Source organism: Phodopus roborovskii, unplaced genomic scaffold (assembly GCF_943737965.1).
Source record: "Phodopus roborovskii unplaced genomic scaffold, PHOROB, whole genome shotgun sequence".
Classification (NCBI taxonomy): Eukaryota; Metazoa; Chordata; class Mammalia; order Rodentia; family Cricetidae; genus Phodopus; species Phodopus roborovskii.
Window position 1 is genome coordinate 50,554,364 of NW_026126517.1, and position 26,709 is coordinate 50,581,072.

General features: G+C 40.8%; 1 protein-coding gene across 5 annotated transcripts in view; it reads left to right on the forward strand.

The window, feature by feature from the left end:
* Positions 1 to 26,709, forward strand: part of Atosa (atos homolog A) — a 67,443-nt gene that overhangs the window by 28,741 nt on the left and 11,993 nt on the right. For all 5 annotated transcript variants that reach the window (XR_007835316.1, XM_051197952.1, XM_051197949.1 and 2 more), the window contains 7 exons: positions 14,924 to 15,108; positions 16,516 to 16,718; positions 16,957 to 17,082; positions 18,333 to 20,154; positions 22,395 to 22,508; positions 24,823 to 24,902; positions 26,263 to 26,371. Coding sequence is in view for 4 of the 5 variants with exons in the window: in XM_051197952.1 (XP_051053909.1) it covers positions 14,924 to 15,108; positions 16,516 to 16,718; positions 16,957 to 17,082; positions 18,333 to 20,154; positions 22,395 to 22,508; positions 24,823 to 24,902; positions 26,263 to 26,371 (2,639 nt within the window). In the remaining variant the exon portion in view is untranslated. The remainder of the gene's footprint in view (positions 1 to 14,923; positions 15,109 to 16,515; positions 16,719 to 16,956; positions 17,083 to 18,332; positions 20,155 to 22,394; positions 22,509 to 24,822; positions 24,903 to 26,262; positions 26,372 to 26,709) is intronic.

Genomic DNA, 26,709 nt, shown 5'->3' on the forward strand with positions numbered 1-26,709 from the left:
ACTGAGAATCTCAGCCAGCAATTGAGTTGCAATAAACCCTGAAAACCCAAGTTTAATGTCCAGGACTCATGTAAATATGGAAGGGGAAAACTGACTCCATAAGGCCATCCTCTGATCTCCACATGCACAGCGCGTGCACACACACACACACACACACACACACACACACACACGCACACACATGCACAAACATACACATGTACACAGACATTCACACAAATATATACATACATGCACTCAGGCACATTCATCCATTCATATATACGTATATCATGTGCACTCAGATGTGTACAATATGCACATGCACACATGCAAACATAGATTATTGGCCTTTTTCCCTTGCAGTTTCAACCAAAGGTGTGTTTTATTCATGCTGAGTTTAGGAAGGAAAAGTACACAGTGCAGTGAGGTCTTCCAAAGACAGTCAAAGCTACAGTAGAGGATATAGGCCTCAAATGAGATGGGGAGACCTAAAAAAAAAAATAGCAATTATGAGCTGAAATGGAGACATTCTGGCTGTTTTATACCCACCTACCCACTTTCAGCAGATCTTATATATAACCCAAACTAGCCTTAAATTCTTGTTTTAAGCTCTCATCCTCTTGTCTTTGTAATCCCAAAGCACTGGGACTACAGGTGAGAGCTGCCACACCCAGCCCATAATATATTTTTGATGTGCAGAATATGATGAACTATCCCTCCCAAAGAGAAATTATGTTAGGAAATATAAAGGGAACAAGAGAAGCTTTTGAACCCAGCTTGATCCCCTCTACATGTTGTGAGAGCTTGACCTTAGAGTTCCCAGTGGGTGTCTTAAGAGGCTCTCACAAATGGTGAGATCTACACCCCCGTGGCTTCTGGTTGATTGAAGTAGTTTTGATCACTAGTTATAGTTATAGGGAAGCACGAATAAGTTCATGAAGCAACTCAAAGGCAGGACGGACGTGGATGCTAAAGAATGGATTGCGCAAGAGGACAAATTAATCGCCTTCACACTGCCGGGTCTCCATGGTGCAGCTCATGATACCCTCAGTGCTGGAAGTCAGCAGGTCAGTGACTGAGGTGGCTGAGACAGGCTGAGTGAAGGAAGAGGTGGTACAGGCCCTGGGGCTTGGTGATACACACATTTCACCCCAGCACTCCAGAGGCAGAGACAAGCAGATCCCAGTCAGTCTGAAGCCAACCTGATGTGTGTAGAGAGCTCCAGGCCAGCCAGGGATACACAGCTTCCGTCTCAAAACAAAACAGTAACTAAAGAAAAAGAATAGGTTGGGGTTTGGATTTTTTTATTCCCACCTCATCACTGTGCTTCAGGCTTCCTGTGTTCCAGCTGTCCTGGAAATGGTCATGGGTCAGATATAAGCAATCAGGTGGCAAACTGAGGACAAAGACAGAAAGGAAGTGTAAAGATCATTCTTAGGTTTCAGGTCATAAAATGCATAGCAGCTGTGGTTGGAACAGAGCTTCCATTCCAGCTAGTACCCCTGTGATTATTTTTAGTTTGTTGTGGTAGGATAGACTTAGGGTCAGCCTGTGCCTGCAGCCAAAGTGGCATTAGAAACAACAGATGGGTTGGCGCTGCTGCTGCTGGTTACAAAGGACTGAAACTGGAAGAAGCCTGTTGAGTTTCACACACCTTCATTGTCAGAGTGGACCGAGGGTAGAGAGTTTGACCTTCACTAAGGACTGCAGAGCTTGACAGGTGGCATGGAGCAGCAGTTCCCTTACTGTGCAGTAACTTAAACGGCATGGGAAATGCTGGTTTCATTTGGCTTTGTTCGTTGTTGTTGTTTAGTTGTTTTTGAGAGATCTGTGAATTTCGAGATACAGTACAACTACCAATACTGACCTACAGATATGTTGATTAACTGTCGAAATGTAATCTCAGGTCTTTGAAGATGGTGGCAGAAGGATGGGGGGGAGGGGGTGGGCAAGACTATCATCAGCTACACAGCAAGTTTAAGACCAGCTCATGTGGTAGGACACCCTCTATCATAACACAACAAAACAGAAAACCTTTTATTTTAATTTAGGGAGAAAGATCCAAGTATGGAAGTGGACTTTAAGCAGATTGGCATACTTATCTTCAACATACATACATGTTAGACAAATGAGCAGTACGTAACTGCTTTATTATAAAAAGCTGTGCACATTTGATTGGCTGGCCTCAAACCAGTTTAATCTGGTTCTAGGAAATAGTCTGTGCTTGACTGCCTGAAGTTGATGATAATGACTGCTGTGATCCATAAAACACGAATTAAAAGTGTTGCTCTGGTATTAAAGTCCCAGGGCTTGGTCATTGTATTTAGCCAAGGGTCCCACCTCAGTCTTCGCCACTCCAAAGGGAAGATAGGGCAATTTGGCATTTGAGGAGAAAATCTGAAGAGAGAAAGTATGGCTTCTGTTCTTACCAGCCTGATAATAAGACCATACCTTTAAAAAAAAGAAACTGACAATTAAGCCACAATGTTTCATCCTAAACGATTGATCTCTCTAGTGGTGTATACACAGGAATGAATGACTCTCTTGGGTAAGTAATGGTTAGGAGATGGCATGGCCTGCCTCCAGTAGCTGACTCCCTGGAGGAAGCTGTGGTTCCTCTTTCCAAATGCTGTTGCAATGTCTTGTTTTCTTTTAGAAACTTGTTCTTTTTAAATCTTACTTTATGTGTAGGGGCAGTTTGCCTGCATGCTTGTCTGTGTATCACACATGGCCCTGGTGCCTGCATAAGTCAGAAGAGGGCATTGTGTCCCTGGAGCTTCACACAGTTGTGAGCCACCACGTGGGTGCTATGGATTGAACCTGGGTCCTCTGAAAGAGCAGCCAATGCTCTTAACCACAGAATCTTCTCTCCAGCCCCAGGACACTCACCTTCCACACTTCTAACCAGTGACTCCATTGTTTTGGAATTGGCAGCTTTCTATCTTGTGGAGCACAGCTCTCCTGACTTTGGGTGGGGGTGGGGGGGAGTGTAGGGGTGGGGTGGGGGTGGGAAAGCAGAAGGACCCCACAGTAATGCTGCGCTCCGTTCTTGGTTGCTTCCAGCCTCAAACCTTTCTATGCAATCCTAAGGGTTGGCCTGATGCCCACAGCAAAGACAGGGCAGCCCATCTTGATTCTGCCTCCCAGCATCTATTGTAAAATACCTTTTCATTTATGAAATTATGATGAAAGTGAAATTTAAAACAAAACACTGCACTTTCAATCTACTTTTTGTAGTCCTGTACTTTTGCTTAGGAAGTAAACTAGCAATATCTTTAGTGTAGATCCTTAATCCTGAAATTTTGCAAGCTTATTTTACATTATCCTTCTTTACATCTTTTTAAAAATCTTTCATTTTATGTACAACATACAACATTTCCCCTCCTATCCCTCCTTCAGCCCCTCCCCTCTTTTACATTATCCTTAATACTTTTCCCTTCGTTTTTGTGACAATCTTATATAGCCCAGGCTAGCCCTAAACTCACTATGTATCTGAAGCTGGCCTTGAATTCCTAGTTTTGCTGCCTCTCTCCCAAGTGCTGGGATTATAGGTATGAGCCGCCATGCTTTACATACCTTTAGGCGTTACTCAAAAATCATAAAACAAACAAATAAACAAAAAAATCTAAGTTCTATTTCTTTTTAAGTAAGTGGACTGACAAAATGTAAAAGACTGCATTGTAGAGTTTTGTTGTTGCTTTGGTAAATCTTATTTGTCTGTGGCTTCAGAAGCCTTAGTGCCAGATAGTTGCCCACGTGTTTGTTTGAGTCTTACCATGCCCCAGCTTGTTAAGATTTGATTTGAGACATTACCAAAACACTACATAATGTTTGAAACAAAATTAAAACAAGACAGCATGTTAGCAAATGGAACTGACTACCTTTTTTCTTCCCTTTTCTGTTTCTCAGGGCTAAATAGTGTCAGCAGTTTGGTGTCTGTATATCCAATCTTTCTAGCCACTTTTTAGCCTCATAAATTCACATGATTTTGTATGCCTTAAAACTCCTAAAAACAAAACAAAACAAAGGACCATACTGTATATATGCCATCAACTTCATCTTTCCCTGCAGAGCACTGTGCATCTGTAGTGATGATTACCCTAACTGTGGCCTGGTTTTCTGTATAGGAATGCACTTGTTTTGTATTGACTTGGTTTTGAAGTAGGTTTGTTATTTGGGTGCTGGGAAAAGGACCCAGAACCTTGTACATGCTGGGCATGTGCTGTTTTTCCGAGCCACACTGCCAGTCTTGCTCACTCAGCTGCACATTGTAGGAAATAAATACATCATCTAGGTACTTTTGTTAGAGTTTAGATGCTATGTGGATATATAAGGCACAGGAATCCTAGATGCAAAATGTAAATGTCTAAGTTCAGATGTTAGAAGTATGTGATGTAGGCTTGATCAGCAGGGTTTTTTTATTATTATTTTTGTTTTTTTAAAATATGGTGCCTCATTTAAATCTAAGTTTCAGATGAATAATTTTCTAGTACAGGTATATCCTGTACTGAATTTCAAATGCAACTGGGCAAGTTTATTTTTATTTGCCAAATTGAGCAACCATAATTAGAATCTTATATAAAGTAAGTGGCCTCTCCATACTCTGTCTCATCACCCCTGAGTTTAGGATGTTATTTTGTTTTAATAAATAATGAAGTGGAATAAAGGCACGCATGCTGCATGCTTTTGAAAAATGAAGTAAAAATGGTTTATACTTGGCTTTTAAACCGCCTCCACTGGACCTGTCTCAGGAGCTCCCTCAAGTTCATGTCAGTCACACCTAGTAGCATAAGAGGCTATAATGCTAGTGAAATGCTTCCAAAGGTGTAAAATTGCTGTCATTTGTAACAAACACATTTAGGATCAACCCAGTACAAAGTCCTTGAGACGCGTAGACTGCAGCTGAACGAACTCTGATTCTGTTGTTAAAGACAGAAAACTAGTAGTGAGGTCTGCATGCACCTCTGTAGGGCTTTGTTGACTGGAAAGCCAAACCCTGAAATGGGACCAAGATGTGCTGATTGGAGACATTTCCTGTGTGTTTTGAGGGAGGTTACATAACCTGTCTAGACTTCCTCTGCTTTCAAGTTTTATTAGGGAAAATTAATAAATAAAAAGAGGTTGGCTTAGATTTAGGTACTGTCTTATTTCAGCTGCTATAACAAAATGCACTAAACTAAGTAATTTTTTATAATAAAGAGAAATTTATTGCTTAACAGTTTTGGAGGCTGGCAAGTCCAAAGATCTAGGCACCAGAAGACTTAGTGACTGTGAAAGGCTCACCTCTGCTCCAGAGACAAGCCTCAAGTAAAGGGACAAACAGTCTCCCGTGGGTGGCCCCCGAGGCCCAACTCTGACTACCATCATATGGATTTCAATAAAGAACTTCAGAGGGTCACAAGCATCCAGACCATATTAAGAAATCTGTTGTTTATTTGGAAAAGACAAGTATAACTTTTACTGACTTCCAGGTAGGAGGGAGGGAAGCTCTTAAATGTATTATAAAAAGTTGAAGACATTCTCATCCCTTAAAAAAGTGAGATTTGAGACTATTCTGTGTCTTCTAGGCCTCCCACAACTGCCTAAAGATAAAGATATAATTTTGAAATGGCTCGCAATAATTATTTTTAATTACAATGTGGAAAAATGACTTGGTAAAAAATTTTCACATGCATAGTCCTCATACAATTATAAAGATTTTAGCATTTTAATATGTTTAATTGAAATAGAATTATATAACCCCCCTTCTCCCTCTAGCCCTTCCTAGCCACCCTCCCTGGAATCCCTCTTATCCCCCCCCTTCTCAATTTTATAGCCTCTTTGATCATTTTTGTTACATGTGCGTATGTGTATACACAAGTATGCAGAAATACAACCTGCTGAGTCCCTTTTTGTGTGTGAATAATGGTTTCAAGGCATCTGACAACCCATCAAGGCACCCACCCATTCTTAGGAGAGGCTAATTCTCTCTCTCCCAGCAGTTGTTAGTTGCCTGTAGCTTTAAAATATCTTAAGGGTGGGACCCTATGGAATTTCCCCCTTCCGCATGAACATGTCTACAGCTACTGCCGTTGTCTCTTCTCTATGCAGCCATTTCTAGGAGAGACCCTCACAGCAGACTTCCTGGCACTCTGGCTCTTACGCTTTCTGTCCCTCTTCTTTGAAGTTCCCCGAGCCATAGATGCAGAAGCTGTGATGGGGGCATATCCACTGGGGCTGAGCTCCCCATGACCTTTTGATTTCTGCTTTGTGTCCAGTTTTGCTTTATGTAGTGGTTTCATGTGGTAGAAAGAGAGGCTTCTTTGATAGCTACACTTAACAAAGCATGGTGACCTGCACACCAAGATGGTTCTTGAGGGTCATGGGTCTGGAACTAACTAGGCTTGTGGGTTTGCAGATGGTGAAGGGCTAGAAGAGGTGGCCCTTTAGCGATTTTAAAGCAAATCAAATTACAGAACCAGTGACATGTTACAGTTGTAAGGTTACTGATCAAAGTATGTGCACAATGGTTGGTCCAGTTTTAGAGACCAAGTTTTTCAGAGCTGGGAGTATTTGTGTTGCTGTGTGTCTTGATATTTGCTTAGGGCAATGTCAACTTTTTCTTTTTTCTTTTCTTTCTTTCTTTTCCTGTTTTTTTTGAGGCAGGGTTTCCCTGTGTTACAGCCCTGGCTGTCCTAGAACTCAGTTCGAAGACCACGCTGACCTCGAACTGCCAGAAATCTGCCTGCCTCTACACCTAAGTGCTGGGATTAAAGGCATGTGCCACCATGACATATTGCAAATGACACAAATTTGTCACTTGTGTTTTAAGTATCCTGTCCTGTGAGCTGTTGAAATCATGTAGTTTGAGCAGGCCATCTGTAAATGCTGATAACAGTGAGCATGACCAGCATTGAAGGACAAGACAGCACTCTTTTATGATAATGAGAGGACTTAGGACAGGTTTGTCAGTAAACGTTTGTGTTAGTTTTTTTTTTTTTTCTTTTTTCTTTTTTGTTGAAAAATAAATCATACTGATTTGAAGAGAAAGACCCTGTCAGTTCCCCAGGATGTCAAATGCTCCAGTTTGAGAAATAACCTGTAGCAGTATTTTCTCTTCAGGACCAACAGCTCTCAATTAATGGGACAGAGACTTAGTATTAATTATGAAAGCTTAGCCTTAGCTTAGGCTTATGCTTAACTAATTTTTTTAAAAAAGATTTATATATTTATTACATATGCAATATCCTGTCTGCATGAATACCTGCAGGCTGGCCAGAAGAGGTCACCAGATCTCATTACAGATAGTTGAGCCACCATGTGGTTGCTGGGGATTGAACTCAGGTCCTCTAGAAGAGCATCCAGTGCTCTTAACTGCTGAGTCATTGCTCCAGCCCTTAACTAATTCTTATAACTTAATTAGTTCATATTATTCAATCTATTCTCTTACATTAGGCTCACTACCTCATCTCTGTACTGCCTATTATCCTTCTTCTGATGACTCTGCCTTTCTTCATTCCAGAGATTTTCCTCCACCCCGAAGTCCTCCTATACCTCTGCTTAGCTATTGGCTGTTCAACTTTTTATTACACCATTCACAAAAATACATCTTTACACAGTATACAAATATCCCACATTTCTCCCTTTTTATCTAAATAAAAAGGAAAGGTTTTAACTCTAATACAGTAAAACTATATATAATAAAAGGAATTTCAAGTGAGAATTACATTTACAGTGTTCAATCCATTTGTATTTGGCAAATTTAGAGAAAATACTCCATTATCTATCCTTTTTTTTTTTTTTTTTGTTAAGTTCAAAGTTTTGTACTTAATTTATTTTCTATCATAACTAAGAAATACCATAATTATAACTATCTAGTCTTCAACCTCATCAGAGACCAAGAGGGATAGAATATTACCTGAGTAAACAGGAGGTTCAGAGCAAGCACATACCAAAACTATAGAAATGACAGAAACAGCTGGCTGTTTGGACAATCACCTAAGGTTTCTCTGCAACATTGGGACACCCATCTCTGACCCATCTAGAATAACTAATACACTTTTCTGTGAAGCAGGAATTTTTGAAGTACTGTCCTACCTGGTCTTGGCAAATTTTTGTAGTTACCTTCTTTTGGTGTCTTGCTTATCCAATTTGGACAACATATTGTCAGTAATCAAGGCAAGTGCAGTGTCTTGCCCAATGGACGACTTTGCCACAATGAAAACAAACTTCATATGGAGGTTCTTCAAGGCCCATCAACCCTTTTTTGAAGTAAATTGGTGCTGCCAGGACCAGATATGTGTTTCACTGTCATGAAATGCTTTGTTATTAAAATACCCTAAATTGCATATTCTGTAGGTCTCTGAAGTGTTTTTAAAAACTTATCTATCTAAAGTAATCTGTTTAACCTTAAAAACATGCCTAACATGACTATCAGATTATTATATATAATTAATTACTAACCTGTATTTTTTCAATTATATGGTTTTGTTTTTTTGTTTGTTTTTTTTTTCTTTCTTTCTTTCTTTTTTTTTTTTTTTTTTTTTTTTTTTTTGAGACCAAGTTTCTCTGTATTGTCCTGGAACTCACTCTGTAGACTGAGTTGTCCTTGAACTCACAGAGATCCACCTGCCTCTGCTTCCCAAGTGCTGGGATTAATGGTGTGTGCCACCACTGCACAGCTAATCCATCTTCTTTTCATCTACATTCTGCCACATAGCTCAGTGACCTCTTAAATACAGCACATCCAACTTGCTCCAGGCTGGTAAAATCATACACTTAGATTTCTCCTCCCAGTTTCTCTCTGCCTGTGAGTCCTGTTAGAAGTAAGGTTTTCCGCCAGCCTGGTCTCCCAGCCACACCAGCCCCAAATAGCACACAGAGACCCTGTATTAGGTATAATTCTGTTGGCCAGTTACTAGTTTCTTGTTGGCTGGCTCTGTCTTAAATATTAACCCATTTCTATTAATCTAAGTATTTCCAGGTGGTCTCATCTTACCAGAGAGTGGGGCTGACATTCTGCTCTCTCCAGTCTCTACATGCTGACTCCTCCCTCCTACTTCCTTTTTCCTCCTTGTCTCCTAGTCCTGCCTATCTTGCTTTCCTATTGGCCAACAGTGCTTTATTCATTAACCGGTGTGAGAAATATATTTACAGAATGACATCTCCCATCAAAATCCCACCTATACCTCCTGCCTAGCTATTGACCTTTAAGCTTTTTATTACACCTATCACAGAAGTACAAATATCCCACAACAATACCCATTACTCACTTATGTGTTATTAGTTGATCTATGCAGTTTGTGACTTTGCTGACCAAGGCTCTGTTGTACACATTGAAGATGGTATTCTCATTATGACATAACTCCTTTTGCCCTCTCTGTGTCTCCCTTGGCTTAGTTGTAGCTCTCATTACCTGGTTTCAAGGTTCTGTTAAGAGCAGGGAGTCTGGCAGAGGCAGGCAAATCTCTGAGTTCAAAGACAGCCTGGTCTACAGAGAGAGTTCCAGGATGACTAAGGCTGCATAGAGAAACAAACACAAAGAGCAGGGAGTCTTGGGGCCGGAGAGATAGATAGCCTAGTGGTTAAGAGAACTTGATTTTCTTTTAGATGACCCAAGTTTGGTTCCCAGCACCCATGTGGGGAAGTTCATAAAGACCTATACCTTCAGTTCCAAAAGATATGATGCTCTCTTCTGACCTCTGTGGGCACTGTACCCACATGGCATACACATAAATAAAAGTTTAAAAAATAATAATAGGAGTTCTGAATCACTAACCATTCAACAGTGGCTGCACTTTGAAATTTCCCATGAATACTTTTTTAAAGATATAATGCTTGAAAAAAAAAGATATAATGCCTTAAGTGGAGCCCTAGTATTATTTTATGTTTTTGTTTTGGTTCTCAGAATTGGATACAGTGCCTTGTATATGAATCACAAACTCTGTCACTGGGCTACATGCCCAATCACTATTTTTTTCCAAAGATTTCCAATTTTTTCCATGTGTAGCTAAAACTCAAAACACAAGATTTCAAACTTCCAAAAGTTTCCTCTGAAATTAAGTCTCAGCAACACATTTTACCTTTAAAGCAAGCAATGCTATAAACTATACAATATTGTCTCCACTTCCCTCAGGAAAATAAACTTTAAACAGAAACAGACAAAACCTATTTTCTTAGCTTACATAGCTCCAAGTACAGTCAAGACTCAGACTACTTATTAACATGATCTTAACCATGAAGTCATAATTTGCTGTCATTCTTGGTGGCTCTGGATATTGAACCCTGGTCTTCCTGTATACTAGGCAGCCACTTTACCAATGCTGTATGTGCCCAGTTCTAAAATGTAGATTACGTTTCAACATGTCTTTATTAAGCATCCTTTTGTATTTTGGTTCATGAACACAGTTTCCTTAGAAATATGTAAAGCTAGGAGCTGGGTGTGGGTTCTTACCTGTAATCCTGGCAGGCAAGAGACCGAGGCAGGAAGATTGAGAGGCTAGGTCCATCCTGGGTTCTCTGGTGAGTTTGAGGCAAGTCTGGGTTACATATTGAGCTTTGCCTTCCTGTCGGTCTGTCTGTCTGTATGCCTGTCTATGAATATATCTATCATCTACACATACATCATTTGTAAAGTATGAATGCAGTTCTTCTGAGCTCCTATATCTACAGCTATTGCTTTATCTTCAGATAAAAGATTTGTTGGGTCAATGGTGTCTCTCAAAAATTGGGTATCTTTTCAAAAGGAGCTGAAAAATATTCAACTAGTAGAGTTTGCTTGCTTTGGTTTTGGTCAGTGATGCTATATTGCATGTAAATCAGAATTGGATAAAATCTATCACTTTGCATTCCTACACTTGGTTTGTTTTAAAAGGCTTCCCAAGTGAATACATGATGAGACATAGTAGTTTAATTGGCAGGTCTTTTTTTGTTTGTTTGTTTGTTTGTTTTTTGTTTCTCTTAACTGGTGAAACATAAAATAGTTGTGTGGTAGTTTGAATGTAATTGCCCCCCCATAATCTCACAGGGAGTGGCACTATTAGGAAGTGTGGCTTTATTGGATTAGGTATAGCCGTGCTGGAGGAAGTGTGTCACAGTGGGGGCAGGCTTTTAGGTTTTGTATGCTCAGAATAACACCTAGTGTATCATTCAACTTCCTGATGCCTGCAAGATGTAGGACACTCAGCTATGTCTGCCTGCATGCCAACATGCTTCCTGCCATGATGATAATGGACTGAACCTTTGAAACTATCTGTAAGGGAGCCACCACAATGAAATGTTGTCTTTATAAGAGCTGCTGTGTTCATGGTGTCTTTTCACAGCAATAAAAACCCTCACTAAGACAAGTTGTATATTCTAAAATTAATGACATTACAGATTTGATGAAGTAACAATGGTAATTGTACATTAAAAGACACATATAATGGCCTCATTTTGGAGGTGAACAATGTGACTAGGACTTAGCACACATTTTTAGGTTCATTTGTACATGTAGTTAAAGATAAAAATGAACCTAAAAATCTTTAACTACATGTACATTTGTGGGGTTGCATGTGGGTTTGTGCGTGTGAGCATAGGTACCTGTCGAGGCCTGAGGTGTGGAACCCCAGAGGCTAGTGTGAGCTAGCCAACATGGTTGCTTAGAACAGAAGTTCACTCTCTTCAAGGCCAGCTCTCACTCTGATCCACTGAACCATCTGTATCCCTGGCACACATCTCTTTACATTTTATTGTATTGATATTGTTGTGAGATAAGATGAGGTATAATGTGTATCATGGTGTCTGGCATCCAGAAAGCACTTCAGTGTGAGTTGCTATGTCCTTTTAGCAGCGTTAAAGCTGTGCGGTAAATCCACAACCAGTACAGAGAGCAGTGCCCAATGGTCTTCAGTGTCAGCAGAAGAGATCGGCTGTTCTCACAGTGGGCAAGTCCTTTAGCAAACAGAAATCTGACTGGTACTGTTGGTGTTCCTTAGACTACTGCAGAATGCTGAATGGATATAATGCAGTGTGGAGCACTGCTCATTAAAGACTTGTCTGACATTGTCCCAAAACACAGAAATGTGATACTCATTGTTCCCTGTCAGAGCTGCCTGTCCTGTGAGTTGGTTTGTAGTGTGAGGATAATCCACATCCCTCTTCCCCTGACTTGGCTGGAAACAGCCCAGTGACTAACAAAAAGACTTCCCCGAAGGGGTGAACATAGAAATCAAAAGGTTTCTCTTGAAGAAAAGACAAGGCCTGTGGGAAAGGCCTGATTTCCTCCAAGGGCAGACAAGGGTCTTTGTCTCACAACATTTATCATTCTTCCATTAGAAACAAAAAAATAACATATCTGAACTCACCCAAGATTGGACTCTGGATCTTACTGCCTTTGTGTACAACTGAATTCTCCAATGAGTCTTTTCATTACTGTTCCAAAACAGAAGTTAATTAAAGGCCAATTCTGTGGCTGAGACAGGAGGATTGCTTGGAGTGAGAGGCCAAACTGGGTTACATAGTAAGTTCCAGGCCAGCCTAGAGTACAGAGTAAAGAAAAGTTTTTTTACATGAATTGTATTTCTACTTCTCGTTGCCTGTTAGTTTTGTTGAGTATACTCTGGCTCCATTTCTATTTTTATTTTATCTGTGGATGTTTTGCCTACATGTCTGTGCACATACATTCAGTGCCCTCAGAGGCACAGATTCCTATAACTTAATTATAGATGGTTGTGAGTCACCTTATGGGTGCTGGGAATTGAACCTGGGTCCTCTAGAAGAAAAGCCAGTTTTCTTAACTGCTGAGCATACTCTCCAACCTCTTAGCCCATGAAAACAATAGTTTAATTCTCATTCTAGTTCTTTGTGTAGAAAAGCCACTAAGAAAGTCATTCTGACTGTACAAACAAGCAGTTATAGTGTATTCTAAAGTAAGTGCCTATTGACTGTACTGGGTTTGCTGTTTAATAGCTGACTGTTAACTAAAAACAAACCTAGGTTTCTAACATAGCAAGACATGCCTAAATTCAAAGGACAGTCTTTTTCTTTTTATCTCAGAAGTTTCTGAGGTAAGAGTTTAGGTTTCACTGCCTGGGGATGAGACTTGGTATTTGAACAACTCTGTAGCAAGATTGAGGCCCTGGGTCCGATCCCCAGCACCAGGGAGAGTAACATTTCATTTCAGCCTATCTCCACACATGAGGTGTGGGACACACAAACTTGCACTTGGACACATGCAACACACACACACACACACGAGAGAGAGAGACAGAGACAGACAGAGAGAGACAGAGCACAAAATAAATGAAATTAAATAAAAAATATAACCAGAAGAGCTAATTGTGAGCATCAGGGTTCTTAAACAAGACCTTATTTCTTAACCAAAGAAACAAGAAAACTGACTAGGACTCTTTGAAAGTTGTCCAGAGAGCTTCCTAGAAGCCATGTCTTAAGTTGGAATGATTGCCTTTGAGTATTGTCTGAAATAATACTAAATTAGAGTTGATGAGAACTACTGTTGGAGAGCAGCCTTCAAGATAGCTCTCTCCCTGGTGTTAACGTGTGAAAGCTTGAGAAAATGACTTTAAAATTTAGTTTTCTCTAGGGGGGCAGACACAGGAGGATCTCTGAGTTCGAGGCCAGCCCAGTCTACAAAGCAAGTTCCAGGACAGCTAGGCCTGTTACACAGAGAAACCCTTTTTAAAAATTAGTTTTCTCATCCATAAAGGAGGGAAGTAGTGCCCAATGGTGTTTATTTTAATTTTAATGAATAATTATGTTGTGTCCCTAAAGTGCTTGGCAATATTCTAAAAAAAAAAAAAAATTTACAAGTGACCCTTGTGACTACAGTCTGAAAGACATTATCTTCTCAGTTTAATTAAGTGAAAAGAGGGGCTAAGGAGATGACTCAGAGGGTGAAGCACTTGGCCCCGAGTGTGAAAACCAGAATTCAGATCACCAATACCCACGTAAAAACCTGACTGACACCCTGCAACTCCAGATCTGGAAGTGGAGACAGCAGATCCCCCCACGCCTCCACCCCAACCCCAGGCCAGCTGGCTAGCTGCATTCCCTCAATGGTGAGCTCCAGGTTCAGCAGAGAGCCTACCTCTGAGAAAATAGAGAACAGTTGAGGAAGATACCAGACAACAACCTCTGTTCTCCACATGCTCCCTCACACACATATGACCACTCACACACATGCAAAGATACAGAAATTACATAAGGGGAAAGCTGAGATAAGGAAGTTGTATATGGGGTTAGGAAGGTGGCTCAATAGTTTAGAGAACTTGCTGCCCTTCTAGAGAACTAGAGTGCTGTTCCCAGCACACATGGTGGGCCACTCTCAACTGCCTATAACTCCAGCTCCTCTGGTGGAGCCAGCTTCCTTTTGTGGCTTCCAAAGGCACCAGCATTTACCTGCACATTCCCATACACAGATACACATATATGTACTTAATTTCAAAACTCAGATCTTTAAAGAAAATGAAACAGAAACCAAGTCAATCCATAGTAGGTTTGTTAATGCTGTTTCTCAAAATCATGTATTATAGATTTAAATTTAAAGGTTTGGTTTGGTTTTTTGTTTTTTGTTTTTTGTTTTTTTGTTTGTTTGCAATTTTTTTAAAAAACAGTCTTGTGTGTCACGTGTGCAGCATGTAGGGAAGTGTATGTGTGCACCAGAGGCAGGGAGGTTAGGAGTTCAAGACCAACCTCTATTACTTATCAACTCAAGGCCAGCCTGGGCTGTATGAAACCCTGTCTACGACCAATTAACTAATTAAAAAATTAATGAGCAAGGGATATAGCTCGGTTGTAGAGTACTTGTTAGCATTGGAAAGCACGGCCTAATGTGTGTATAACCCTGGGTTCAGTTCCACAATGATAGATAAATAAAGAGCAACACTGTTTTAAAAAATGTGATTAATTTGAGTGATGGAATTTTTTTAATACAATGCAGAATTTTCCTTTTTTTAAACGCCAGATGCCCTGGATGAGTATTTTGAATATGACGCAGAGGAGTTCTTGGTCTCTCTGGCCTTGCTGATAACAGAAGGACGGATACCCGAGTGCTCTGTAAAAGGTCGTGCAGAGAGTTTCCACTGCCCTCCAGCACAGTCTCGCTTCCCAGGAACAGCCAGACATGAATGCAGTGACAAGCTGGCCCAGGTGAGGACTGGGCTCCATTGCTGTTAGGGTTTGTCCTTTATGTAAACTGGTTCCAAATTTTAATCACTGGTTTTCTGTCAGAGTGACTTTTGTATTCAGGTGCTTGAAAGTGCTGTAGGTAGCTTCACTGAGAGGAAGGGAGGTGGGCAGCCCTTCAGTGCTATGACTCCCCTTTCTTTAAGTGTAGAGTCTTACCCTTCCATTTTATGTTCTTATTCATTAGATAAACTAATGTTATGATGACTTCCTACATTAGCTATTTCCCCTGTATTTTTCCTTTTTCTTTTTTAAATTTTATTTATTTATTTTTTAATCTCATGTACATTGGTGCTTTGCATGTTTGTCTGGGTGAGGGTGTTGGGTCCCCGGAACAAGAATTATAGACAGCTATGAGCTGTCATGTGGGAATTGAGCCCAGGTTCTCTAGAAGGGCAGTCCATGCTGTTAACCATTGAGACACCTTTCCAGCCCTTCCCCTGTATTTTTTCAGTGGTAATAATTTTTGTTACCAATATTTTAAAAGAAAAATGTTAAAACATTTTAATAAGTAGCACATAATATATTTTTAAATTTCTCCCAGCCATTTCTTAAATATATTTTTGAACTTTAAATTGTTTGTTGTTGTTGTTTTGAGACAGGTTTCTCTACATAGCCCTGGCTGTCCTGGAACTCACTCTGTAGACCAGGCTGGCCTCAAACTCAGAGATCCACCTGCGTCTGCCTCCCAAGTGCTGGGACTAGAGGCATGTGCCATCACTGCCTGGCTTAATTTTTTTTTTTAATTTTATGTTTTGCCTACATGTATGTCTGTGTACCACTTGAGTGCTGGGTACCCATGGAAGCCAGAAGAGAGCTTTGGATCCCCTGAAGCTGGAATTACAGATGGTTGTGAGTCCCCATGTGGGGACTGGGAATTGAAGCTGGGTCCTCTGGAAGAGCAGCCAGTGCTCTCAAATGCTGAGCCATCTCTCTAGCACGCTAATCTCTTTTAAAAAAAAAAAAAAATCTTGTTTCTTTTGACTAATGAAAATGAGTTTTTGGTTTTTTTTTTATACTTTGGTCTTTAGGTTTCAGAATCTTTTCTATGAACTGATGAAATTGACAAAGTAGATACACTGGGAACACTCAGGGACCTGTCAGACATTGTATATAGCCATTGTTTCCCATAAAATAGAACAAAATTACCTTCCCAAGAAAATATGCAGCATAAATGTTCCACACTGAGCCGTGTGCACTAGAGTGTTCTGTCTGGAGTGCATCATATAACAAGAAAGTGAGACAACCAAACCTGAGCAAGCATTACCACATTATGCTTCTTATGCAGATGTCTACAATTATAGTGCTGAAATTTAAATACAAAATTAGGGCAGTTGTTGAGACATTCACTTATTTTCATTTTCTCTTAAGTGTCGCCAAGCCAGACGAACCAGATCCGAGGTTACACTGTTGTGGAAAAATAATCTTCCAATCATGGTGGAAGTGATGCTCCTGCCAGACTGCTGCTACAGTGATGAGGGGCCTAGCACAGAAGGGACAGATCTAAATGATCCCGCCATTAAGCAAGATGCGCTGTTACTGGAAAGATGGATCTTGGAGCCAGTTCCCCGACAGTGAGTTGTTAAACTTGGTCTCTGGTTTTCTAAGACCTCCTACACCTTACTCTGAATCCCTCTTTTTAAATGTAGTAAAGTTGAGATACTTACTGTGTTCACTAAGTAATTATGACACCAAATGACATTAGGAAGTGCATGTGTATACTCTTAGAGCACACATCTTGTTACCACTTTTCTCCTGAAAAAACAGTCACTCCATGCTTGCTGACATGTGGTTGTTCCTTCCTCTCCTTAGGAATGGCGATCGCTTCATTGAAGAGAAGGCTCTTCTGCTGGCTGTCCGATCATTTGTGTTTTTTTCTCAGTTAAGTGCTTGGCTGAGTGTTTCTCATGGTGCTATTCCACGAAATATTCTTTACAGGTATGTTCAGGGGGGAAGGGACAGTGCATAGTCACTGGCAAGTTTATTTAATGGTGTGTTACCTCTCAAAAGCATATTTCCTTCATCTATAAATGAAAATCAGTAAAAGTTGATGATGTTTTTCTCAAAACAAGTTAAGAAAATAATATTATATGGTTAATCCTAGTTGGGTAAAATTATAGAATAATGTTTTTAAAGTATTAAAGCTTACTTTAGGAAGCCGAGTCAACCTTAATGTCATGATGAAGTAGAAACAGAGGTCACTTGCATTTGTAACTTCTTTTGATGATCTGGAGTTTTCTATTTAAAACACTTAAACTTTATTGGACATGGGACTGTGTGCCCACAGCACCAGCTACTCAGGATGCTGGGGTAGGAGAACTGCTTGAGCAGTGAATTTGATTTGAACCTGAGCAAAATAGCAAGAACCTGGTTAAAAAAAAAAAAAAAAAAAAAACTACATGTGTTTGTGAGTTCCTGTATGCATGTGTATATGACTGTGTATTTGTATGTGTGCATAAATGAACATGAGGACAGCAAAGCAACTAATTATTTCTTTAAGAAGGTAAAATAGTGTCTAAATTATCTTGCTCAATAAAATGAGCAGAACCCACTTATTTAATAATACACACAAAGTCCTTTTTACTTTCTATTTTGGCAAATATGATTAAAATGTAATATTCTTGAGCTTTTAGTGTTAAAGCTTTCTTTTTAAGTTCTTAAGAAGATATCTCAGCTGGCCATAGTGGCTCATGCCTGTAATCCCTCAGAAGGCTAAAGTAGGAGGACATTGCAAGTTTGAGAGCAACCTGTGCTACATAGTAAACTCCTGGACATCCTGGGCTACAGAGTAAAACTCTGTCTTGTTTGTGTTTATATTTCTGTTTTGGGAGACAAAGTTTCTCTGTGTAGCCCCAGATGTCCTGAAATTTGGTCTGTTGATTAGGCTGTCCTCAAATTCAGAGGTCCACCTGCCTCTGCCTCCTGAGCGCTGGGATTAAAGATGTGTACCACCACCGCTGAGCTATGAAACAGTCTGAAAGAACAAAATAATAAAAAGAATAATTTCTTCCGAGTACAGTCGGTTGTGCCATGTGTGTTGGTTTTAGGGGTGACATGCATGGTAAGAATGCTGAATGTGAACCTTGGTGGGAGTTAGTGCAGAGATAAGTGTATGACTGCTTTTCATCCTTGAAATGATTTACAGAGACCAAGGGCAGCTGATGACTGACTTTGTTGTTTGGCTCTAGAATCAGTGCTGCGGATGTTGACTTGCAGTGGACTTTTTCTCAGACTCCAACTGAGCATGTGTTTCCCGTTCCCAATGTCTCTCACAACGTGGCCTTGAAAGTCAGCGTTCAGTCCCTACCCAGACAAGCCCATTATCCGGTTCTGACCTGTAGTATCCATACTAACATTCTTTATGAGAAGAGAATTCAGGAACAGGAGCTTAAAGCCTATCAACACCGCAGCCCTGGTGAACCCGAGCACCGATGTCCCAGCAGCTCACAGAGTCTGTGCAGCAAACACACATGGACCATGGCACCTGTGAGTGCCCTGCATGTAAGAAGTGGCATGACTCCTGAGTACTCTGCAGCCATTAGAAACGTCAGGCTCTGCCCAGGCACAGGTAGCAAGTCTGACCACGGAGCATCTCAAGCCAGTGTCCTGGGCTTCAGTGGCACCGTGGGAGAAGTAAGGTCACAGGAGGCGTCAATGAGGACTTTGAAATCACTCTCTGTGATGGAATCCAGTGTCTCTGGCTGTCAGAGCTCCAGGCAGGCAGTGGGGGAGCCTAACCCTTTAATGGACTCCTTGATTCAGGACCGACAAGAAGTCATTGCCAGGATTGCTCAGCACTTGATTCACTGTGACCCCAGCTCCTCTCGCATGTCAGAACACCCCTTCAACACCCAGGAATCCACTTCACTTGGCTCAAAGCTTCACCGAGTTCCACAAGAAAGTGAGAGTGTGAGAAGGTGCAAAGAAGCATTCTCGGCCTCTTTTGGGAGCCCAGATATTCACTCCTCAGGTGACACCACTGAGGGGAAAGGGAGAGGGAAGTCGGAAACTCCCCAGGGGGAAACATGCACCTCTCACAGCCCTCACCCTCGCCAGCCTGCTGGGGAGACAAACCCACTCATTGGCTCTTTGCTCCAGGAGCGGCAGGATGTCATAGCCAGGATTGCACAGCACTTGGAACACATCGACCCCACAGCTCACATTCCCCGGCCTGCATTCAGCAAGCACGACTCCAATTCCATTCCTTCTAAAGTGTTCAGGGGTTCATATGATGACAAAACCTTGTTGAAGAACAACAGAGATAATGCGTCTGTTTCTGCGTCTCATACGGAAGTGTCCTTACTGGGAGGCAGAGGTGATGGGAAGAGCCCAAAATCGAGTAAATGCTTCCAATCTTTCAAATACAGTCCTCAAGAAAAGTCTCTGAAATGTGAAATAAGAACTCAGCATCAGAAGCATGCTGATGACATCATCCATAGCACCGGACAGGACACGCAGAACAAGGCTGCCGGCTTACTAACTTCATCTAATATGACTGTCTGCAATGAAAGTAACTTGGGCTTGATTGGCAGATTGGAAAGTACACCTTGTAAATCACAACTTAAGGAGCAAGAAATGAGCCATGAAATTGAGAAACAGTGTTCACATTGCAACAGTATTGACAAACAGATTTGTACAAATAAATATATGGAGAAAATAAAAGATGAGAATTATAACCCAGGGTCTCTCACTCATCTCCAGTTTGAGGATTCAAAAGGCACTGACTCAAAACTAAAAGTGACTATGTTGGAAATGGCTGACTGTTTCAGCAAGTACAAAGCTGATTGTTCAAATAAAGACTCAAACAGATCAAAGACACGTGAGCAAAGCAGTCAGCTTAGCACAGGAAATGGCCTCAGTGAAGATATTGAGGGACTCAGATGCACAGCACCAAACCAGCCGAAAACTGAGCAGGAGGAGAAAGAAGGTTCTGTGGCTGGAAAACCTCAAAGGAAAAGTGGGAAGCACTGTGTTTCTACAAGTGAAAGACTGAAAAACGCAGACGTGTTGGTAGGTAACATGTAGTACTTACTTCAACATGTAATTCTCAACAGTTAGCCATGTGTGGTCCCTTCTTTAAAAACTACAATTAAGCCTGCCATTGGTGTCACACGCCTTTAATCCCAGTACTCGGGAGGCAGAAGCAGGTGGATCTCTGTGAGTTAGAAGCCAGCCTGGTCTACAGAGCAGGCTTCAAAGCTACACAGAGAAACTCTGTCTCGAAAAACAAAAACAACAACAACAACAAAAACCCTATAATTGAGGTTTTTCAGAGGTCTGTCATTTCCACCTTTCAGCAGTTGCTCATCCTCCCCCACTGTCTAAAAGCCATGTGACCTTTTTCTCCCATTCAGAAGCACCTGGCCTTTATGTTTGGCCTATAGATGCAGGAATGAGTGATAGATAGATAGATAGATAGATAGATAGATAGATAGATAGATAGATAGATATTGATTTCTTCATCTTTACAGCCTCCTCTCGTTTATGTCACATGATTATAGACTGCTCAGTTCCTTTTGGCACTTTGCCAATGGGAGGGAAACTGAGGCTCAGTGTTGGATATGCTTGGAACGCTGTCATCCCCAGTTGCTGATCTGGCACCCTTTACCCCTTTTCAGGGTTCTTGTAATCCAGGGTTCTGCTGCTCCCTCAAATCAATCAAGGATAAATCTGTGGGCTGTGCAAATTCTCTATTCTCTTGCACCTTTCCTGTTGCTTTTCTGCTATTTCAGTATTGCAAACAATTGTTAAGAAATAACCAGGAATCAAGCAGACATCCCTGTCAGCTTGGGATGTTTTGCAAGCAGCTCTGGCCTGTCGAAGATGTTGCATAGTACTGAGTTAGGCTACCTGCAGGAGTTCCACCAAGTGGTTAATCAGAGGACTCAGTTCTTGTTTTCTTTCCTTACAGTTTAATTCTTGAGTCACACCACATAGGCCATTTAATTTGGAAAATGATAATCGATCTTCATAGTTCATAAACCTTTAACATACTGCTTAAGTGGGAAGGTACTTTGGCCTTAAAGAAACTAGATGTTTTGGTGAGGCACAGTGACTCATGGCTGCAGTTCCAGGGTTTTACAACTGAGGGAAGAGAGATGCAGGCTCAAAGCCACCCTGACAGAAGATCAGGGCCCTTCAAGCGTAATTTGGAGGAGTTTTTTGTTTTGTCCCTAGCACTGACTAGTTTGTTCCTGTGCTTATTTACATAGAACCAAGCATCGCTTACCATGTGCTGCAGGGCCCTCTGCACAGTTTGTGAATGTTTGTCTGCCTAACCCCTCCCTCTTCTTGGTGCTCTTTCCCCATAGGCCAGATGGGTAAATAATGTCCTGAGTTGCTAAGGTGATAAATGTTAGAATTGTGGCCAACTCAGTCTTTTTTAGTTTTCATTAATATATTTTTTGTGAATTTTTGATCTTTATATATAAATGTGTCCAATTTGTAAGAATTCACCTTGCTTTGTGAGAGAGAGTCTCACGTGATTGCCCAGGCTGGCCTCAGATGTCCTGGGCTCAGCAGCCTTCTTGCCTTAGCCTTGTAAGCCACCGGTATTCCAAATGTGTGTCACTATTCCCACTTCACCCGTTTCCTGACTCGCAGCAAAAACAGTGCTATGACTGTGTTTTTTGATTTACACTAGTTTTTAGAAAAGATTTGTTTTATCTTTATAGTATGTATATGGGTATTTTTCCCACATATATGAGCACCACATGTGTATGTAGTGTCCACAGAGACCAAAGAGGGCATTGGGATCCTCTGTAACTGGAGTGGCAGATGCATGTGGGTGCTGTGGCCCAAACTTACGTCCTCTGCAAGAGTAGTAAACGCTCTTAACTGCCGAGCCGAGTCATCTCTCCAGCCCACTTTATATTTCTGAGTTTGTCAGACCAAATTAACCCTTCTAAAAACGGCTCTTGTTATTGATACAGTTTATTCTTTTATAGTCTTAACTCTGTTTTCCATCTTTTTTTTTTTTTTTACAAGTTAAAATATTTGATGCTAGATTGTGAGTGAACATGATGGTAAAAACAGTTACCAGCACCCTTCAGATATTTTGAAGCATGCTATTAAAAACAAGCACTGTTTTCTATATTAATGTGTGTATGTGTGTGTTTAAACATGTAAGATGGAAAAGGCTCTTCAGCCTTACCACCAAAGTTGTGTACCTCAGACTGTATTTAAATTGAATCTACAAATTTGCCATTATTTGAATATTTCCACTAAAATCTTGTACTTTTTTCTGACAGAGGGATACACTGAAACATTCAAGCCTCTGGAGGAAACATAATTTTCATTCCTTGGATGGGACGTCAACCAGAGCCTTTCACCCTCAGACAGGGCTGCCTCTCCTCTCCAGTCCTGTAAGTTCCCTGAGTTCCCTCGTGCCCAGCACCTGCAGGCAGCTGGCTGGCATGCTCACAAGCACTTCAGCTTATGTTAAGCAAGACGTTTCAAAGCCTGTGAAATAAATTTTCAGTCAGAAAATCTTGTGGGTTTTCATAGTACATTTAACAGCATATGCTAATATGTGAAAGGACTAAAAATTGAAAAAAAATAAAATGTATTTTACTGATATCAAAATTTTTCCTAAAGTTCTTTTGCTGAACATTTTAAGTGTTGCTAAGTGTAAAAAAATAAGATTTTAAAAAATACCTTGATATTGATGGATGGAATTTCACACAAATAGTTCCCCCCCCCTTAATCTCAGTAAAGATTGGCAGCAGCAGCAGTATTACCTAGAAACTAGTAAAAGCAATCCCATAGTTTCAAGTGCAATGGTTAAAATCTTGCTTTGGAAGGCTTGGGATGTTGTCCAGAGACAACAGATCCATGCAGGAGGTACTGAGTTCTGTCCTAGCACCAAATCAGAGCTATCCTGGCCTTTAAAGTGAGACCCTGTCTCCAAAAAGCAGGGGTGTGCTTGAAAGAAGACATCTGAATATGAAATTGTTCTCCTTGAAGTGTTCACTCATACAAACATGCATGTACAAACCCATACACACACACACACACACACACACACACTCCACATGGATAAACTAGTAGAGTGGAATCAGCTGAATGGAAGTTTATTATGTGCATAGAGATATTTAGAAAGAACCTATCTTGACAGACAGAAAGGAGGGGGAATGGTAACCCATAGACGACAAAGTGACATGCTTAGTGTGTCTCGCTGAAGTTCCAACCACAGACTAGGCAGAGCATGGAGAATGAAGTGAAGGAGGACACCGCTTTTCTGAAGCATGAATTATGCTGAGGATTTACAGACAAGTTCTTATTTATTTGTTTTTGTTGTTTTGTTTTATATGGTCTGGTTCTGGGACACAATTTTGTCAGAGACTTTTTCTGTGGTATTAAAACCATTTGAACAAAGACATTCTAGGAAAGTGCCCTACCAATATTTTCCCCCATTTTTGCTTTTTGTTTGTTTGTTTGGGTCAGGGGTGGTTGGCTTTACTTTAAGGCAGGGTCTCCCAGAGTTGTCCATTCTGGCTCTGAGCTTTCTGTCCTCCTGTCTCAGCAACCTATGCAGTTTACTGGGTTGCCATCACTCCTGGCCATAATTTCATCTGCTTCTTCTCAGATCAGTGCATCAGAGGCTTTTTTATACATATTTTATACTAATTCCAAAAACAAATCTAATTCTCATATGGTATGTGACTACCTTTAATTTGCACTGAGAGCTTTCATTTTTAATGTATTTTGAGAGAAGTGGTTTGTGAGAAGTATAATCTAGTGTATGCCATTCCCCACAAAGCATTACATTTCTTGGGAATATTACAGTGGATAGGATGCCAGCACTCTTATTTTTCTCCTTTTAATTTAAGATCTAAGAGTTACAGACACATGTCCCCCCCAAAGTACACAGATAAGTCTACAAATAAAAGTCCTGGGATAAAGAGATGCTTCAGTAGGTACACAAGCCGGAGGACCTGAGATCAGTCTTCAGTGCCCACACAAAAGCAAGCACTGCAGCCCGTGTGCACGGTGTCTGTAGTCCCAGCGATGGGGAGGCAGAGACGGAAGAGCTCTGGCACTTGCTTAACAGCCGGTCTAGTAGAATCAATGAGTCACCTGTTCAGTGAGAGACCCTGACTCATACAAAAGGAGGTAAAGAATGACTGAAGAAGACACCTGACATTGACCTCTAACCTCCACACATATGTGCACACCTATAAACACTACTGTACACAAACACATATACAACACACACACACACTCACACACACACACACACACACAGAGTCCTTGTACAGAGATAACATGTAAGCTTTAGTTTTGGGAAAAGTCTAGTTCCACTTAAAATCTAGTCAAAATGCTTTTATGAGTATCTGGGTTTTTTCCCTCTGATCTCTACACATGTGCTATAGCATGTATGTACTCACACACATACAAAACAAAAAGAAAAATAAATGTCATTTAAAACCATATGTTTAACTTAGATTTTCTGAGTGTTTTATTTAAAAGGTAGTCCTTTAAAAAATACAAATAATTAGCTGGGTGGTGGTGGCACACACCTTTAATCCCAGCACTTGGGAGACAGAGACAAGTAGATGATCTCTTGTGAGTTCAAGACCAACCTGGTCTACAGAGTGAGTTCCAGGACAGGCTCAAAAGCTACAGAGAAACCTTGTCTCAGAAAAAAAAAAATACAAATAATTATTTTGCCTTTAGGTTCCTCAAAGAAAAACACAGTCAGGTTGCTTTGATCTGGACACATCATTGCTGCATCTGAGAAGCCTGTCCTCCAGAAGGTAATCACTCGGAGTGCTTGTGTGCGTGTGTGTGAAACAGAATGGTGTAGCAGACATGCTAAGTCAGAAGTGTAGTAAACACACACACACACACGTATATAATCCTGGGGCTGGAGAGACAGCATGGTGGTTAGGAGCACTGCCAGTGGCAGTGGGTCCAAGACCTAACACTAATGCACAAACTGACTTAGAGGAGCCCATTCTATATGGAGAGATACCTCACTCAGCCTAGACACAGGGGTGTGGGGGGTGGAGAGGTGCCTTGGTCCTGCCTCAACTAGATGATGGGACAGACTTAGTAGACTTCCTATGGTAGCCTTTACCCCCTCCATGGAGCAGATGGGATGTGGGGGAGTGCAGGGAGTGGGAAGAAAGGAAGGAGGGAGGGGGAACTGGGATTGGAATGTAAAAAATGAATTAATTTTTTAAAAAAAAGAGGGAGAGAGAGAGAGAAAGAAAGAATACTGGCCGCTCTTGTAGAGACCCTGATTCGGTTCCCAGCACCCACATGGTGGCTTGCAACCATCTGCAGCTGGATGGAATCTGACCTTCTTCTGGCCTCCATGGACACCAGGCACATGTGGTACACAAACATGCATGCAGACAAAATACCCTGTGCATAAATTTCATAAAAATTAAATTTTTTAATTAAAGAAAAATTGAGTCTTATTTTCATCATAATGTCACACACACACTTTAGGAAGGTAAAGAGTGAGACAGCCTTGCTGTGTGCTTATCATAATCCGAAATACATTGGTTTAAGGTTTTATGTAGATTTATTCATTTCTGATCCTTAACCTCTGTCTTCTATCTCACATTGCCTGCCTGCTTCCTTCCTTCCTTCCTCCTTTCCTCCCTCCGTCCCCCCATCCCTCTGTCCCTCCCTCTGTCCCTCCTTCCTTCCCTCCCTTCTTTCCCGGTCAGTGCTGGGACCTAGTCTAGGAATTCATATGTAGTAGTTAAGTATTCCACCACTGGGCTACATCTCCAGCCCTGAAATTCCAGTCACATAATTTGCCTTTGAATTCTTGTTTTTTAGCTCAAAGTGAAATGGATGTAAAATTCTGAATACTATGCATTTCTAGTAGCTTCCATTATGTGATGTATTATAAATTATACTTTGATACCTTTCAGTGAATTATGTATATATGTATGTATTCTTTACCAAATATTAGCAATATAATATATACAATCTGAAATTTCAACTACAAATTTTGTATTTTAAAATTTGATAGCAATTTTATTTTACTAGTTTGAATGAACTTCTAATTATAAATCAGCTTCTAATTCATTTTACAGATATAAATAAGAAAATATTGCAGTTAATGTATTTTTTTCTTGTTGTTGTTTCTTTTAATAGTTCTCGACCATGTCTGAATATAGAAGAGGACCCAGATGCTCATGAAAAACCTTTTTTGAGTTCAAGTGCTCCCCCAATCACAAGTCTTAGTCTCCTAGGAAATTTTGAGGTAATAATTGTTTTGAAGCTATTTTAGGAGTCGAAGTGCCTCAGAATAGGACTAGGGTATCATTATGTCTTTAATATTCTTTCTGAGAAAGAAATAAATGATTAGACTCTTTTTCCAAAGCCTTGAAATTTGCCTCTCATTGCTCCTTATCAAATGATCACATAACTGAAGGAGTGCTCCTCACACACCATAATGTCCCCATAGACGTCACATAAGCTTGTGAGGGGCAAGAGACGCTCGAAACCTTGACCACTCGGAGGTGGTTCTCAAGTGTGGGTAGACTGAGCTTTCCTGCTCTTTGATTTCTATGCTGTCGTGTCTCTTTTTAGTGCATTTTT